The 18,627-nt window shown below is 40.5% G+C and overlaps 1 protein-coding gene across 3 annotated transcripts in view; it reads left to right on the forward strand.

Annotated features, from left to right (window-relative positions):
* Window positions 1-18,627, forward strand: part of rbm26 (RNA binding motif protein 26) — a 128,142-nt gene that overhangs the window by 69,036 nt on the left and 40,479 nt on the right. For all 3 annotated transcript variants that reach the window (XM_059970392.1, XM_059970395.1, XM_059970394.1), the window contains 4 exons: window positions 113-256; window positions 10,213-10,353; window positions 12,798-12,933; window positions 17,298-17,457. In XM_059970392.1, coding sequence (XP_059826375.1) covers window positions 113-256; window positions 10,213-10,353; window positions 12,798-12,933; window positions 17,298-17,457 — 581 coding nt within the window. The remainder of the gene's footprint in view (window positions 1-112; window positions 257-10,212; window positions 10,354-12,797; window positions 12,934-17,297; window positions 17,458-18,627) is intronic.

Here is an 18,627-nt window from a genome sequence, read left to right on the forward strand (position 1 = left end):
GTACTGTTGTGAAGTTTATTGCATGTTAGCTTTCGTCACTTGGGGTTTGTGCACTTGTTTGCATTTCTAAATTTTGTTTGAAAGTAATTATTTCTATAAATTTACCATTTAGTTGGTCCTCCGCCACCATTGCCACCCCTGCAGCCGCCAGGAATGGATGCACCCCCAAGCTCAATTACTAGTTCAGTGCCTCCAGTTGTCACATCGGTACTTCATCACCAGCCTCCTGCAGCACAACCTCCTTCGTATGCACCAGGTAAAAAGAATCTCTTTTCATTCTGACCATTTGAAGCAAGGAAGTCTTTTGCTTTTGATTTTCTTTCTTATTATTGAAATGATATATTTGAATTGTCAATTTATTTTGTGGCTTTGGTAAATTGCCTTTGCAGAACTCGGCGCAAGGTAATGTACTTCAAAAAACTTCAAAAGGGTACGCAATAAACTCCTTTATGCCCCGGACATGTAGAAGTAATCAGCTGAAGGGGTTGTAAGTGGAAGGTTGAGGAATTGGGTTGAAATGGTGACGTAATGTTTGGGATGCTCAGTGCTTCTCAGTTGGACCAAGAAGTAAACCCAAAAATGTAGTTATTGAGAAGAAATTTAGGCTGTGGGATAGGTGTTTATAGATGTTTATGAAGTTAACAGTAATAATGGTCAAGTTGAGGCATGCACATAACTGTTATAGCACCCACCTTAAAATAGTAATTCATCGTCATTATGTACTGTGTTGTATGACGTGGGCAATCGTGGTCTTTTGATCTTGATTGTTCTGAGCAGTGTCTGTACAACACAGGTGACCCCAGCCTTCAATACTCCAGAGATTGCCTGGCATCAGCACTTGTGATGTGCACCAGCTGTTCATAGGGCCATCCACCACCTCCTCCCATGGCCTCATGTGACCCTGATCGGGGGTCTAAGCAGGTGCAAGGGTGACATGCAGGCTTGTGGAGGGAAGGACTGCCTTAGACCTCCTTTGGTAGAGACAAAGAAATCCACCCACTACTTGGTTTAAAAAAAATAATCAAGAATATATATAATGTGAATTTTATAAGTCCACACAAAGCTGTCAAATTTGATTCCTTGTAATATTCATGAGTTGGGCATGGGATTCCTAACAAATCTCAAGCTATTGTATATATACAGTGCCTTTAAAAAGCATTCATTCCATTCATTTCCTCCGCTGAAGTTTTCATGTTTTATTGTTTTACAACATTGAATCACGGATACAATTTGGGATTTTTGACAATGGTCAACAGAAAATGACACTTTCATGTCAAAGTAAAAACCAATCTCTACAAGGTGTTCTAAATTAATTACAAATATAAAACACAAAGTAATTAACTGCATAAGTATTCACCTCCTTCAAGTCCACATTTAGAAGCTGCACATTTGGCAGCAGTTACAGACCACCTGGACAACACAAGCACCTAGTCAGGCTGCTGTCTCGACTAATGCACCTATAAAATGAGCATCAGAGCAATAAGATGCTGGGAAAAATATTCCTCCTTAGTTTGTAGAAACTTCGAAGTCTCTGAATAGCCTACTGTCATTTCTGAAGTTGCCTGGACATGTCATCATAATAGAACATAGAATAGTACAGCACATTACAGGCCCTTTGGCCCACAATGTTGTGCTGACCCTCAAACCCTGCCTCCCATATAACCCCCCCCCCCACCTTAAATTCCTTCATATACCTGTCTAGTAGTCTCTTAAACTTCACTAGTGTATCTGCCTCCACCACTGACTCAGGCAGTGCATTCCACACACCAACCAGTCTCTGAGTGAAAAATGTTCCTCTAATACCCCCTTTGAACTTCCCTCCCCTTACCTTAAATCCATGCCCTCTTGTACTGAGCAGTGGTGCCCTGGGGAAGAGGCGCTCGCTGTCCACTCTGTCTATTCCTCTTAATATCTTGTACACCTCTATCATGTCTCCTCTCATCGTCCTTCTCTCCAAAGAGTAAAGCCCTAGCTCCCTTAATCTCTGATCATAATCCATATTCTCTAAACCAGGCAGCATCCTGGTAAATCTCCTCTGTGCTCTTTCCAATGCTTCCACATCCTTCCTATAGTGAAGCGACCAGAACTGGACACAGTACTCCCAAGTGTGGCCTAACCAGAGTTTTATAGAGCTGCATCATTACCCCGCGACTCTTAAACTCTATCCCCCGACTTATGAAAGCTAACATCCCATAAGCTTTTTTAGCTACCCTATCTACCTATGAGGCAACTTTCAGGGATCTGTGTACATCTACCCCCAGATCCTTCTGCTCCTCCACACTACCAAGTATCCTGCCATTTACTTTGTACCTTGGAGTTCATCCTTCCAAAGTGTACCACCTCACACTTCTCCGGGTTGAACTCCATTTGCCACTTCTCAGCCCACTTCTGCATCCTATCTCTGCAATCTTCGACAATCCTCTACACTATCTACAACACCACCAACCTTTGTGTTGTCTGCAAACTTGCCAACCCACCCTTCTACCCCCACATCCAGATCATTAATAAAAACCACGAAAAGTAAAGGTCCCAGAACAGATCCTTGTGGGACACCACTAGTCACAACCCTCCAGTCTGAATGTACTCCCTTCACCACGACCCTCTGCCTTCTGCAGGCAAGCCAATTATGAATCCAACTGGCCAAACTCCCCTGGATCCCATGCCTTCTGACTTTTTGAGTGAGCCTACCATGTGGAACCTTGTCAAATGCCTTACTAAAATCCATGTAGATCACATCCACTGCACTACCCTCATCTATATGCCTGGTCATCTTCTCAAAGAACTCTATCAGACTTGTTAGACACAATCTGCCCTGCACAAAGCCATGCTGACTCTCCCTGATCAGACCATGATTCTCTAAATGCCCATAGATCCTATCTCTAAGAATCTTTTCCAACAGCTTTCCCACCACAGACATAAGGCTCATTGGTCTATAATTACCTGGACTATCCCTACTACCTTTTTTGAACAAGGGGACAACATTCGCCTCCCTCCAATCCTCTGGTACCATTCCCATGGACAACGAGGACATAAAGATCCTAGCAATCTCTTCCCTTGCCTCGTGGTGCAATCTGGGGAATATTCCGTCAGGCCCCGGGGACTTATCCGTCCTCATGTATTCTAACAACTCCCAACACCTCCTCTCCCTTAAATCAACATGCTCCAGAACATCAACCTCACTCATATTGTCCTCACCGTCATCAGGATCCCTCTCTTTGGTGAATACTGAAGAGAAGTATTCATTGAGGACCTCGCTCACTTCCACAGCCTCCAGGCACATCTTCCTACTTTTATCTCTAATCGGTCCTACCTTTACTCCTGTCATTCTTTTGTTCTTCACATAATTGAAGAATGCCTTAGGGGTTTTCCTTTACCCTACTCACCAAGGCCTTCTCATGCCCCCTGCTTGCTCTTTTTAGCCCCTTCTTAAGCTGCTTTCTTGTTACCCTATATTCCTCAATAGACCCATCTGATCCTTGCTTCCTAAACTTCATGTATGCTGCCTTCTTCCACCTGACTAGATTTTCCACCTCACTTGTCACCCATGGTTCCTTCATCCTACCATTCTTTATCTTCCGCACCGGGACAAATTTATCCCTAACATCCTGCAAGAGATCTTTAAACATTGACCACATGTCGATAGTACATTTCCCTGCAAAAACATCATCCCAATTCACACCTGCAAGTTCTATCCTTATAGCCTCATAATTTGCCCTTCCCCAATTAAAAATTTTCCTGTCCTCTCTGATTCTGTCCTTTTCCATGATGATGCTAAAGGCCAGGGAGCGGTGATCACCGTCCCCCAGATGCTCATCCACTGACAGATCTGTGACCTGACCCAGTTTGTTACCTAATACTAGATCTAGCATGGCATTCCCCTTAGTCGGCCTGTCAACATACTGTAACAGGAATCCATCCTGGACACACTTAAACTCTGCCCCATCTAAACCCTTGGAACTAATCAAGTGCCATTCAATATTAGGGTAGTTAAAGTCACCCATGATAACAACCCTGTTATTTTTGCACCTTTCCAAAATCTGCCACCCAATCTCCTCCTCGTTATCTCTGCTGATACCAGGGGGCCTATAGAATACCCCCAGTAGAGTAACTGCTCCCTTCCTGTTCCTGACTTCCACCCATACTGACTCAAAAGAGGATACTGCTACATCACCCACCCTTTCTATAGCTGTAATACTATCCCTGACCAGTAATTCCACCCCTGCTCCCCTTTCCCCCCCTCTATCCCACTGAAGTCCAGGGATATTGAGAATCCATTCCTGCCCTGGTGCCAGCCAAGTCTCTGTAATGGCCACTACATCATAATTCCATATATGCATCCAAGCTCTCAGTTCATCACCTTTGTTCCTGATGCTTCTTGCATTGAAGTACACACACTTTAGCGCTTCTATCTTACTACCTTTACACCCTTTATTCTGCTTCTCTTTCCTTAAAGCCTCTCTTTAGATGTGGCTTTACTCCATGTACTACTTTCACTGTTCTATCGCTCCGGGTCCCATCCCCCTTCCAAATTAGTTTAAACCCTCCCGACTCATGCTAGCAAACCTACCTGCAAGGATATTGCTCCCCCTGGAGTTCAGGTGCAACCCATCCAATCTGTACAGGTCCCAGCTTCCCCAGAAGAGATCCCAATGATCCAAAAATCTAAAACCCTGCCCCCTGCACCAACTCCTCAGCCATCTCCTCCAATTCTTACCATCACTATCACATAGCACTGGCAGCAATCCTGAGAACGCCACCCTTGAGGTCCTGTTCTTCAGCCTTCTGCCTAGTTCCGGAAACTCACACTTCAGGACCTCATCCCTCTTCCTGCTTATGTCGTTGGTACCAACATGTATCACGACTTCTGGTTGCTTTCCCTCTTGTACCAGGATGTCATGCACCCGGTCAGAGACATCCTGGACCCTGGCACCCGTGAGGCAACAAACCATGCGGGTGTCCTTCCCATGTCCACAAATTCTCCTGTCTGCTCCCCTGACTATAGAGTCTCCAATGACAACAGCTCTCTTCTTCTCCGTCCCATTCTTCTGCATCACAGGGTCAGACTCTGTGCCAGAGGCCCTGTAACAGTGGCTCACACCTGGTTCGTTGTCCTCGCCAACAGTATCCAGGATGGTAAACTTATTATTCAGGGGAATGGCTACGGTGTGCTCTGCGTTACCTGTCTACTCACCTTCGCGTTCCCCCCTCTGACTGTCACCCAACGACCTGCTTCCGGCAGCCTAGGTATGACTGCTTCCCTGTAGCTCTCATCTATGACTGCTTCATTTTCCCTTATGAGTCGAAGGTCATCCAGCTACTGCTCCAGATTCCTCACACGGTCTTCCAGATCGCACAGCTGCATGCACTTCTGGCAGATGTGACTATGCAGGAGAGAGGAGTTCCCCCAAGATTGCCACATTTCACAGGAGAGGCACATCACCATCTCAGGAGACTAACTGGGAACAAACTTGTCCTCCGCCTCTTCTCGTCGAACCCTCTCAAGTCAAAGCCTCAAATCTCCGCTCCTTCACTGGCCCACTCACTCACTGGGCACTTTCCACAGCAATGCATTGAAATAATGTTATATATGAGTGGTGTCGCAGCAACAACCTGGCACTCAATGTCAGTAAGACAAAAGATCTGATTTTGAACTTCAGGAAGGGTAAGATGAAGGAACACATTGCAATCCTCATAGAGGGATCAGAAGTGGAGAGAGTGAGCAGCTTCAAGTTCTTGGGTGTCAAGATCTCTGAGGATCTAACCTGGTCCCAGCATATCTATGTAGTTATAAAGAAGCCAAGACAGCAGCTATATTTTATTATGAGTTTGAAGAGATTTGGCATGTCAACAAATACACACAAAAATCTTCTTTAGTTGTATTGTGGAGAGCATTCTGACAGGCTGCATCACAGTCTGGTATGGAGGGGCTACGGCACAGGACAGATAGAACCTGCAGAGGGTTGTAAATCTAGTCAGCTCCATCTTGGGTACTAGCCTACAAAGAACCCAGGACATCTTCAAGGAGTGGTGTCTCAGAGAGGCAGCATCCATTATTAAGGACCTCCAGCACCCAGGGCATGCCCTTTTCTCACTGTTACCATCAGGTAGGAAGTACAAAAGCCTGAAGGCACACATTCAGCGATTCAGGAACAGGCTCTTCCCCTCTGCAACTTTTCCCCATTCTTTTTTTACAAAATTTTTCCAACTCTGTCAGATTGCGTGGGGACCATGAGTGAACAGCCCTTTTCAAGTCCAGTTGCAAGTTTTCAGTTGGAGTGAGGTCTGGACAGGACATTAATTTTGTTTTTAACCCATTCCTGTGCTTGGGGTCATTTTCTTGCTGGAAATCAAATCTCCTCCGAGGTCATAGTTCTCTTGCAGACTGCATCAGGTTTTCCTCCAGGATTTCGCTGTATTTTGCTACATTCATTTTACGCTCTACCTCACAAGCCTTCCCAGCCCTATTGCATTGAAGCATCCCCACAGCATGATGTAACACCATGCTTCACGGTAGGAATAGTGTGCTTTTGATGAGGTGCGGTGTATTGGCTTATGCCAAACATACTGTTTAGTCTGATTACCAAAAAGCTGAATTTTGGTTTCATCAGACCATAAAACCTTATTCCAGCTAACTTCAGAGACTCTGACATGCCTTCTGGCAAACTCTAGCTGAGATTTCATTTGAGCTATTTTCAACAGTGGCATTTTTTCTTTGCCACTCTCCCATAAGGCTGTGACTGGTGAAGCACCCAGGCAATAATTGCTGTATGCATTGGTCCCTTGGTGGTCTCCCTCACTAGTCTTCTTCTTGCACAGTCACTCAGTTTTTGAGGACAGCCTGCTCTAGTCATATTTACAGCTGTGCCATATTCTTTCCACTTCTTGATGATTAACTTAACTGTACTCCGGGATAGTCAGTGACTTGGAAATGTTCTTGTATCCACCCCTTCAATTGTGCTTTTCACAGAGTTACTTGTGTAGTTTTTGCCACAACACCAATGCACCACCAATTGGACCTTCCAGACACAAATGTATTTTTACTGCAACCAATTGAAACAGCTTGATTGCACACAGGTGCTCTCCATTTAACTAATTATGCGACTTCTAAAACCAGTTGGCTGATTTGGTATGTCGTATTAAAGGGGGGGGGGTGAATACTTACACAATCAATTATTTTGAGTTTTATATTTGCAATTAATTTAGATGACTTTGTAGAGATCTGTTTTCAGTTTTTCATTTTTTCTGTTGATCAGTGTCAAAAAAGAATTTATGGCTGGACTTGAAAAGGGCTGTTCACTCAGATTGTTCCATGCAATCTGAGAGAGCTTGAGGAATTTTGTACAGAAAATTGAGAGGAAAATTGCAGTGTCCGGATGCGCAAAGCTGATAGAGACCCATCCACACAGACTCAAGGTTGTAATTGCTGCCAAAGCTGCATCTACTAAATACTGTCTTTAAGGGGGTCAATACTTAAGCAGTCAATTATTTTGCGTTTTATATTTGTAATTAAATTAGATCACTTTGTAGAGATCTGTTTTCAGTTTGACAAGAAAGAGTTTTTCTGTTGGTCAGTGTCAAAAAAAAAACCAAATTAAATCCACTGTGATTTATTGTTGTCAAACAGGAAAACTTCCAGGGGGTGGGGTGGGAATACAATTATTTTGGACAAGGAAAATTCATGAACGTCTTCAGACCTTACTTATGTGTATTTACAAAGTAGTAGAACTTACAGTGCCTTGAAAAAGTATTCAGCACCCACAACTATTTACACATTTTACTGTCACATTTTCTAAATTAGAATATATTGAAGTAGGATTTTAAGCTAATCTGCAAAACATTTCATATCATGTTGAATCAAAAGAAAAATTCCAAATCCAGTCAATAATTGACTAAAAATTAAAAACCAAAATTTTAAGACTGAAATGCATTCATCACCTTTCTAATTACTAAGCTAACTTTCTCAAGGTACAATAGTGTATATTACCTTACCACCTCACCCAATTTGTTATGTAGAAAACTGGAAGATCACCTGCTTTCAATGAATTAATAGAATAAATGCCCCTTCCCTTTGTAATATCCAACCATATGGTAGATTTTCAATAGTCCAAACTAAATGAAGATAAAAGATCATTCAAAGCAAGTCAGGGAAATGATAGTAGAGGAGCAAGAATCCGGGGAAGGGTACAAGAACATCACAAAGGCACTAAATATACCTTGGAGCTGGGGGCAGTCCATCATGGAAAAAAATGGGGAAAAAATATGAAATCGCAGCCATACTGCTTAGGTCAGGCTGCCCCTCTAAACTTAAGCACCAGAGAAGATACTGTGACACCAACCGTCACTCTGAGTGAGCTGCAGAAGTCGGTGGCTGCAACTAGAGATGAAGTTCATGGCTCCACAATCTCTTAAGGCCTTGCATGAAAAGAGTATTTATAGAACAGTGGCAAGGAAGAAGCCCTGGCTGAAAAAAAGCATATCCTTGCACATCAAAAGTTTGCAAAGCATCACTTAGAAGATACTGCAAAGATGTAGAAGAGGTGTTGTGGGATGAGACTAAAGTGCAAAGTTTCAGCCCCAACATTATGTAATATGTGTCACATAAATCTAAAACTGCATATCAGCCAGGTAGCACCATCCCTACTGTAAAGTATGAAAGATGTAGCATCATGCTATGGGGATGCTTTCAGCAGTAGGGTCTGGTAATTTGGTCAGGATTGATGGGAAGAGAAATGCTGCTAAATACAGAGAGATTCTGGTTATAAACCTGCTAGCCTCTACCAGAAAGCTTAAAATGGAGAGAAAGTTAATCTTAAAGCAGAACAGTGACCCACAGCACACTGCCAGAGTAACCTTGAAGTGGCTTCAGATGAAGAAAACTGAGGCCCTTGAGCAGCCCAGTCAGAGTCCCGACTTGATCTCAATCAAACATCTCTGGCAAGACTGCATGGTTACTGTCCACTGCTGCTCCCCAACTAACCTGGCACAAATAAACTCTTCTCTGGCCTCCATTTGGTTACAGGTAACAATTATAACCAATGTTTCAATGAAAAACTCTGCCATCTTCATCAGGGATAATGCCTGGATAGGTCCAGTCTGTTGGTATTTGTACCCTCATATTCATCCTTCCTGATTGGTTGGTCCTCATCCAATCTGCTTTCTGTTCTCCCACCTGAGCTTGAGCAATGTTGTAAAGAGTAATGGGCAAATCTTGCTTCATGTTATGCAAAGCTAATAAAGACATCCTAAATACTGGCTGTAATAGCTGTAAGAGGTAGTTCAACTAAGTACTGAACATAGGGGATTAATACTTTTGAACTGTTGACATTGCAGTTCTTGAATTTTTAGTTTTCCTTGCACTGTTCTATTTTCCCTCCAGTGTAGTGGGGGGGGGGGGGGAACATGAGATTCACAAATAAAAATTCTCTGTTAAATTGATCAAAGTCCCTGCTTGCAATACTTATGTGAACAAAGGGATGGGGCTGAATACTTTTACAAGGCATTGTATACTTAATATAGATTGTTAATGTGATGTACAAGGCAATCTTTCTATTTGCAAATGCAGATCTTAAACACGAGCATATGAAAGAAAGGTAATTACTATTTTAGTTTGGCTGAATGAGTATTGCTTCTTGTCAGTTTTTTTTTATCATAATTTACTGTTTTTCTACTTTGGATACTTGGGGTCTTTGGAGTACTTAAATGTCGAATCTGATTCCCATCAAAGCAAGCAAATCTCTTTAAGGAGTGATACCATAAGAAAGCAGCATCCTTCAGGTAACCCCACCATTGAGGACATGCTCTCTTCTCGTTAATGTCATTTGGGAAGAAGGTACAGGAGCCTCACTTCCCACACCACTGGGTTCAGAAACAATTTTTTTCCTTGAAACATGAGGCTACTGAATCAGCATAGAGAACTTCACTCAACACTGAGCTGATTCCACAACCTAAGGACTCTATACCTCGTGTTTCAGTATTATTTACTAATTAATTTATTACTATTTTTATTTACTTTGTGTTGTATTTGCACAGTTTGTCATTTGTTGCATAATGATTGTTAGTCAGTCTTTGTATACAGTTTTCCTTGATTCTGATTGATTTCTGTTCCGTGAGTTCCTTTGGTAATAAATTTTGTTGAACTCTGATATCAGCTCAAATGTCACAATAGTATGGAGGTTGTTGCTGCATTCATTATTTTTATTGTTTCTGATGTAGAAACCTATGAAACTGATGGATATAATCCTGAGGCACCAAGCATAACCAATACTTCAAGACCAATTTATAGACATCGGGTGCACAGCCAAAGACCTAATTTAATTGGACTCACATCGGGTGATATGGATTTACCACCAAGAGGTACAGTAAGAAACATTGTAAATGTTTGCTACATTAAACAGAAATACAAACTGTAACTATATAAAATGTTCATTATAGTTTGAGTTTTGTACAGCAGTAGTGTACATTTCTACTAGACAATGCTTTAGCTAGAGTTATAACTACAAACCCCATTTCCAGAAAAGTTTGGATATTTTCCAAAATCCAATAAAAACAAATATCTGTGATACGTTAATTCACGTGAACCTTTATTTAACTGACAAAAGTACAAAGAGAAGATTTTCAGTAGTTTTACTGACCAACCTAATTGTATTTTGTAAATATACACAAATTTAGAATTTGATGGCTGCAAAACAGTCAACAAAAGTTGGGACAGAGGCTGTTTACCATTGTATTACATCACCTTTCCTTTTAATAACACTTTTTAATCGTTTTGGAACTGAGGATACTAATTGTAGTAGATTTGCAATTGGAAATTTTATCCATTCTTGCTTGTTATAAGACTTCAGCTGCTCAAACAGTCCGTGGTCTCCGTTGTCTGATTCTCCTCTTCATGATGCGCCATACATTTTCAATAGAAGATAGATCTGGACTGGCAGCAGGCCAGTCAAGCACATGCACTCTGTGTCTACAAAGCCACGCTGTTGTAGCCCATGTAGAATGTGGTCTGGCATTGTCCTGCTGAAATAAGCATGGACGTCCCGGGAAGAGATGTCGCCTTGATGGCAACATATGTCTCTCTAAAATCCTAATACATATGTCTTAGAGTCAATGGTACCTACACATACATGCAACTCACCCATGCCGTGGGCACTGGTGCACCCCCATACCATCACAGATGCTGGCTTTTGCACCTTTCGCTGATAGCGATCAGGATAGTCGTTTTCACCTTTGGCACGGAGAACTCGATGCCCGTTTTTCCTGAAAACTAGCTGAAATGTGGACTCATCTGACCACAGCACATGATTCCACAGTCTTTCGGTCCATCTGAGATGAGCTGGGACCCAGAGAACTCGCCGGCATTTCTGCATAGAGTTGATGTATGGCTTCCTCCTTGCATAATACAGTTTCAAGTTGCATTTCTGGATGCAGTGATGGACTGTGTTAAGTGACAATGGTTTTCCGAAGTACTCCCGAGCCCAGGTGGCTATAATTGTCACAGTAGCATGACGGTTTCTTAGGCAGTGCCGCCTGAAGGCTCGAAGATCACGCACATTGAACAGTGGTTTCCAACCTTGCCCTTTACGCACTGAGATGTCTCTGAATTCTCTGAATCTTTTCACAATATTATGTACTGTGGATGTTGAAAGACCTAAGTTCTCTGCAGTCTTGTGTTGGGAAATGTTCCTTTTGAACTGACTAACAGTTCTCTCACGAATTTTGGCACAAAGGGGTGAGCCACGACCCATCCTTGCTTGCAAGGACTTAGCCTTTGATGGACGCTACTTTTATACCCAGTCATGATACCTCACCTGCTACCAATTAGCCTGCTTAATGTGGAGACTTCCAAACCAGTGTTACTTGAATATTCTGTGCACTTTTCAATCTTATTTTAGCTCTGTCCCAACTTTTGTTGAGTGTGTTGCAGCCATCAAATTCTAAACTTGTGTATATTTACAAAATACAATTAAGTTGGTCAGTAAACTCTTGAAAATCTTCTCCTTGTACTTTTGTCAGTTAAATAAAGGTTCACGTGAATTAACATATCACAGATTTTTGTTTTTATTGCATTTTGGAAAATATCCCAACTTTTCCAGAAATGGGGTTTGTACTTCAAACAGAGCTGGCCACAATAGAAAGGCCATTTAAACCAACTGAGAGTATACAGTATTGATTCATAGGATGATATCTGTGATACAACACCAGTTATGAGGAGACATTTAGGAAAAAAATAGCCATCGTCTGTGGAGTTCTGAAGTTACTAAGTGTTTGATGGCTTGACTACAGAAACAATTTTCTTGTCAGTCATCAGTTTTAAAACTGTAATTTCTTCATGTGTTATGTTTTGATAAGTAAACCTCTACAATAAATTGTACCTTAAAACTAATCCATGACTTCAGTGTAGTTTGATGTGTTGACTGATGATGTCACAGCATTGAATTGCCCTCTTCTTACAAATGCAGAATGACATTCCCTTGAAGGTTTCCTGTCCAACTGTGCTTTGTCTGTAGATTTTAAGTTAGCATTTTTTAGAGTAACTTATTACTGAATTACACCTTGGTGCCTTCCCCTTGGTGTGCTTTTTATCTAATTTGACCACCTTTCAAATCCTTGTACCCTTCCAGTATCACCTGCACCTGACTTTTCCACTGCGTTATCTTCACTCTCTTCCTCTCTCAGCTTTTGTACTAATTATCTGTTTGTTCTTGTTGACTAAAATTGCCATCTTTGTTTGACTCGCTTTCCCACGCATCATTCAAAAAATTGTTTTTAAAATGGTTATATACCATCTGTTCCTGTTACAGCTGTAAATATTAATGTAAAAACAGAAAAGCCTGCTACTAACAACAACATGAGAATAGTGGTGGATTCTGAGTCTAGGAAACGTACAATAGGTGCTGGTGCTGAAGGAGTGCCTGCCAAGAAATCCTGGTTTGACAAGTAAGATTTTATTTTATTTTTTATTTTTCCATTGCACATGGTCACTTTTGCTCATTTCCTTAATATTGTAAATGAATTATGCATGCTTATTATTGCTGATCTTAACCGAAGTATAAAATTTAATTGTTCGCAATGAATTACGTTTATGCGCATGCCTAGAATTTTTTGCAATGAGAAACATCTGTGTGAAATGCTGTGGGTTGTAGTTTAAAAAGTTTGTGCTTTTAGAAGCCTCACTTACCTTAGTTGATTTTAATACCCATCATTTACAATAGTTGCTAAATATTTTGGTTCTTATATCAGAAATAAAGGCACGATGAAAAGTTGTGTACATTGTAACTAACAGCTATAGTGTGTTTATCCCCAGATTAAATTCAGTCATGTTGGTGAAGTTTAAACTTCTCCAAGTAATTTAAAAAATGGAACATGTCTTTGAGGCATACATTTCATATAAAAAGTGGTGATGAAAACTCAAGTCTGTTTTCTGGGAAATAAACAGGTTTTACATAGTAGCCGAGGCTCAAGTATCAGTAAGATTTTAGGCTTAATCGTTTTCATCAGCTTAACCAGCTAGGCTCAATCGCAGCTGCCATGGTGTTAACGGAAAATAGAATACAAGGTGAAACACTCCTGAAGTTTGTTGTTTGAGAGCTGTATATGTGGAGTTGTGTATTGAAGTGTAAAAATCAACTAAGGTAGGTGAGGCTTATAAAAGTACAAATGTTTTACAGAATCTCATTAGAATTTGAGAAAATTTGCTGTTTAACAATACACAACCATAGCAAGACTAATAATCTAATGGGGGTTTGATGGGTCTTCAGGTAAAGATAAAATTAATTTGGCATCATAATGGGGACTCGGTGGGAATGCAGGAAGTACAGAAGTGGGAAATGGATGTTAGAGAACAAGTAAGCAAAGTAAATTGATAAAGTGGATGGGTAAATAGCAAATGCAGTCAAAATGAGCTAAATCTAAAGGCATTCAATATTTCTAACAAATAGGACAAATTAACAGCATGGGGAGTAAAGCTTAAAGAATAAGGAAATTTAGACAAATACTACTGTACATACCTATCTTCATGGAAGAAGACACAGAAATAGAAAACTTCCAGAAGCAGTAGAAAATCAATGAATCTAATGACAATGAACTAAAGGAAAACAATACTTGAGAAGTCTGTGAGATTGAAGATCCTTTTGATTGACTGCTGTGGGCATGATTTTGATGATGTAACTGATAGAATAGATAATTAGCTCAATAGATATATGTTGGGTTTTGAGAATATATTTGATGAGAGCCCAGATGGGAAATCGCTCAGTGTGGAATTGGCTGTGATTGAGAATCTGTTAACAAAAAGTAAAGATGTAGAATAAATGTCTTGTCAGGTTGTCAAGCTGTGACTAATGGGATATCATAGGAAACTCTGCATGGGTTAAGTGATAAATTGCTTTATTATTCTCACATGTCCCGAGATACAGTGAAATCTTGCATGTCATTCATACAGATCAATTCATTCCATGTGTGTTGCAGTAGTACAAGGTAAACAATAGCAGTGCAGAATAAAGTGTTACGGTTACAGTGAAAATGCAGTTGAGGTAGGTAGTAAGGTAGGTTGTGAGATCAAAAGTCTATCTTACCATATGAGGGAGCCATTCAATCATGTTATAATGGCGCTATAGAGGCTGTCCTTTCTTTCAGACTTTTTTATGTTCTGCTTGATTGTTGGTTGGGTAGGGGAGGATAGACTCTTTTGATTATGCTGACTGCTTTTTTGAAGCTGATTTCTGTGGTGTTCTTTACTGTGTCAACCACTCTGCAATTTTCTTTTACGGTCACTGGCAGAGCAGTGCCATACCAAGCTGTGATGTATCTACAAGGCATGCTTTCTGTGATGCATCAATTTAAAAATTGGTGAGGGCCAGAGAGGATGTGCAAAATTTCTGTAGCCTCTTGAAGAAGTAAAGGCACTAGTTAGCTTTCTTGGTCATGGCATTAATGTGTTTGGACCAGGACAGACTGCTGCTGATACTCACTCTAGAACCCTCACATCCTCAGCACTGTTGATGGAAACAGGAGCATGTGCTCTGTCCTCTTTCTTGAAATCAATGACAAGCTCTTTTATTTTTCAGACATTGGGAAGAAAGGTGGTTGTCTTGACACCATGTTACCTACCATACCTTGTATCTCCCTCCTGCAGTTTCTTGCATTGTTTTTGACAATTCACCCACTATGGTGGTATCATCTACAAACACCAAGTAGGAGTTAGTGTAAAATCTGGCCATGCACACGTGACTGTACAGTAAGTAAAGTAGGAGGCTGCTAGGTGAATAATCGTGCTTGTGTTGCTGCCCATCCTTTATTGTGGTCTGTTGGTCAGGAAGTCAAGAATCCAGTTGCAAAGAGAAGTGTTAAGTCCCACATCCAGGAGTTAGCAAATGAATTTGATTTGAATTATAGGTGTCTGTCTGTCTTGGTGCTGTAAAGATGAATGTAGGGCCATGGTGATGGCATCTGCAGTAGACCACCTTTGGCAGTAGGCAAATTGTAGTGGGGTGAGGTTGTCTGAGAGGCTAGAGTTAATGCAGGCCATGACCAGTCCCTCAAAGCTGCTCATTATAGAGGGTAGTATTGCCACAAGATGGTAGTCATAAGGAGCATTACCTTGTTTTTCTTGGGCACCAGGATAATAGTGATCTTAAAGCAGGAGAGACCTGCAGATTGAAGCAGGAAGAGGTAAAAATATCTGCAAATATTCCTGTTAGCTGATCTGTGTAGGCTCTAAGGACACAACCAGGGACATCATCTGACCCAGTTTCAGTGTACTGTTTTATTTCAAATGGTGACAGTTTGTTAAATGTTGATAGTCAAAGGGATCTTGATGCCCCTTTACATTAGGTTCAGCTAACTTGCAGAAGAAGAATGCATTTGGCAAAGCATTTGCTTGTCAGCTTCTGTTACGAGAGGATTCGAGTACAGGAGTAACACTGTCTTACTAAAGTTGTATATAGTCTTGGTGAAATCATACCAGGAGTATTGTGGATAGGTTTAGTTAGTTTAAAAATATTTGTTGTTAAAAAGTGCATTGAACTTTTGTTAGATGATTTCTGGATGATGAGTTGAAGAGCATGAGAAAATAACAGAAGCAGACCATTTAGTCCCAAAATTTCACAATACGATCATAGCCAAACTGCTCTAAATCTAGTCTCTATATCAGTTTCCCATTACCCTGATTCCAAAGATTTCCCATTTTATGATAGTTCCTTTATGCTTCAGTTTTGCTTAACCAGCCCTGCAATCTTGTAACTATCTCCCCTTGTTCAAGATTTTTCCACCTTATCATTCCCCTTAAAGTTTCAATAAAATCCTTAATCCTAACCCCCAAAGGGTTAAGAATTAGCCAAGTTAATCTGTTGTGATCTGCCTCTAATCCTGGTATATCCTTTAAAATAAGACCAAAACTGAAGTCCAGCTGTGGCCTCAGCTGTATCAAATAATTTTAACAATACTTAACTAACACAAAATCACAAAATGCTGGTGGAATGCAGCAGGCCAGGCATCCTTTATAGGGAGAAGCACTGTCGATGTTTTGGGCTGAGACCCTTTGTCAGGACTAACTGAGAGGAAAAATAGCAAAAGATTTGAAGGGGGGGGGGAAGGGAGGTATGTGAAATGATGGGAGAAGACCAGAGGGGGTGGGGTGAAGCTGAGAGCTGGAAAGGTGATTGGCAAAAGTGATACAGAACTGGAGAAGGGAAAGGATCATGGGACGGGAGGCCGAGGGAGAAAGAAAGGGTGAGGGGAGCACCAGAGGGAGATGGAGAACAGGCAGAGTGATGGGCAGAGATTGAGAGAAAAAAGGAGGGGGGTATAAAAACTATATATATCGGATGGGGTTATGAGCCGATGAATTTTTAATATAATAGGCTTTATGGTAGGCCATTCATAAGTCAGACATTCGTAACTCAGGGACACGCTGTATAGGTTGTCTCTGCGTTGCTGAGGGTTATAGGGATGGGCTCAGGTATATTTTGCAAACAGTGTATTTTAGGAAGAGGTCTGATGAAGTATCACTGTGGAACCCACTTTTTTTTCTATCGGTTTTCTGGATCTATTTATGAAAGAAAAACAAGATATGGTGGTGCATCATAAGACTTTGGAAATCTGATTCTAAGATGGTAACCCATGTATACATGCATTCAATTTTAAACAGTCTGAATGTCAAAATACATGAATTTTAATTGGCAAAACTATTAAGCTTTTCATTTAGTATATCTTGACCTTAGTTGAAATTCATATAAAGTGAACAGTGACTTTTATCCTGGTAATATGGGAGTATATAGATTAACCTGATGTTACTACTTCAACAGGCCGAATTTCAACAAAGCAAATAACCAAGGGTTTCAAAAGAAACCACAGTATGGAATCGAAAACACCAAGCTGGAGCTTCGGAAGGTTCCACAGGAGTTAAATAATATCAGCAAGCTCAATGAACACTTCAGCAAATTTGGAACAATTGTAAATCTGCAGGTAGGGATGCAAGAAGAAAATTCTAAAAGGCTTCACTGCCAAGTCTGTTTCTATTTTCATCCAGAATCTTTCAAGTATGACAGTGCTATTAAATTGCAATCCATTGTGGAGACCTTGGTTAATTGTTATGCAAAATTGGGAATGTACCTTGAATGAACTCAATTATAACTAGCTCAAATGGTTAACTCAGTAAATGGTTGCTGGCAAAATTGGGTTTTTTAAAAATGTATCAGGATCAGGTTAAATATCACAAGCGTATGTCCTGAAACTTATTGTTTTGTGGCAGCAATGCATAGCAATATATCAGAAAATACCTATAAATTATATTAATAAATGTGTATAAAATTAAATTAGGTAAATAGTGAAAAATGAGAAGAAAAAATAATGAGGTAGTGTTTGAAGGTTGTCTATTCAGAAACCTGATGGTGGAGGGGATGAAGAACTTCTTGAAACATTTGAGCATGCATCTTCAGGCTCCTTACCACCACTTTGATGGTAGCAATTAGAAGAACATGCTGAATTATATTCATTTTGGAAATTGGCATTTTTAAAAAATTGTGTGACCACAGCTGTTCTACAACTTTGTGTCTAATTGAGTGAAATTGTATATCACCTAATATGATGCAAAACAATCTATTTCAATCTAAAACTTGAATCCATTGAAATTTGGCTCTTATATCGGAAATCTTTCTTTACAAGTATGCTTTCGTTGAATTTGGAAGCTAGAGCTGAACCTCGAGGAAAATCACTAATCATGAACAGCATCTGTGCAAAATCTTAGCATTAGAAGTCCCATTTCTGCTTTCTCTCTTCTAAACGATTAGTGCTTGGTAATCATTGATCAATTTCCAAGGCTTTCCTGGGTCACTTCACATCAGCACTGCAATTTGCTATGTGAATCTAAGTGAGATTTGTTGATCTTCACATTGTCCATTTTGAGAAATGCTCTTGTTGCTATTAAATATACTATACTTCTAAATTTGTTATTTTTTTCTCTCAATTTGAGATTCTTAAAATCTACTCCAGTGTAAATGTTTCAGATAAATGGCCGATAATTACTTGGAACATCTATCTGTTTATAAACTTTAATGCACAGTCAATATTGTTCATTGATTACCTACTGCCAACAAGGAATCATTTAAATCTTGCAGAAATTGAGCTAAGTTTTGC

The sequence above is a fragment of the Hypanus sabinus genome, chromosome 5, assembly GCF_030144855.1.
Source record: "Hypanus sabinus isolate sHypSab1 chromosome 5, sHypSab1.hap1, whole genome shotgun sequence".
In the NCBI taxonomy this organism is placed as follows: Eukaryota; Metazoa; Chordata; class Chondrichthyes; order Myliobatiformes; family Dasyatidae; genus Hypanus; species Hypanus sabinus.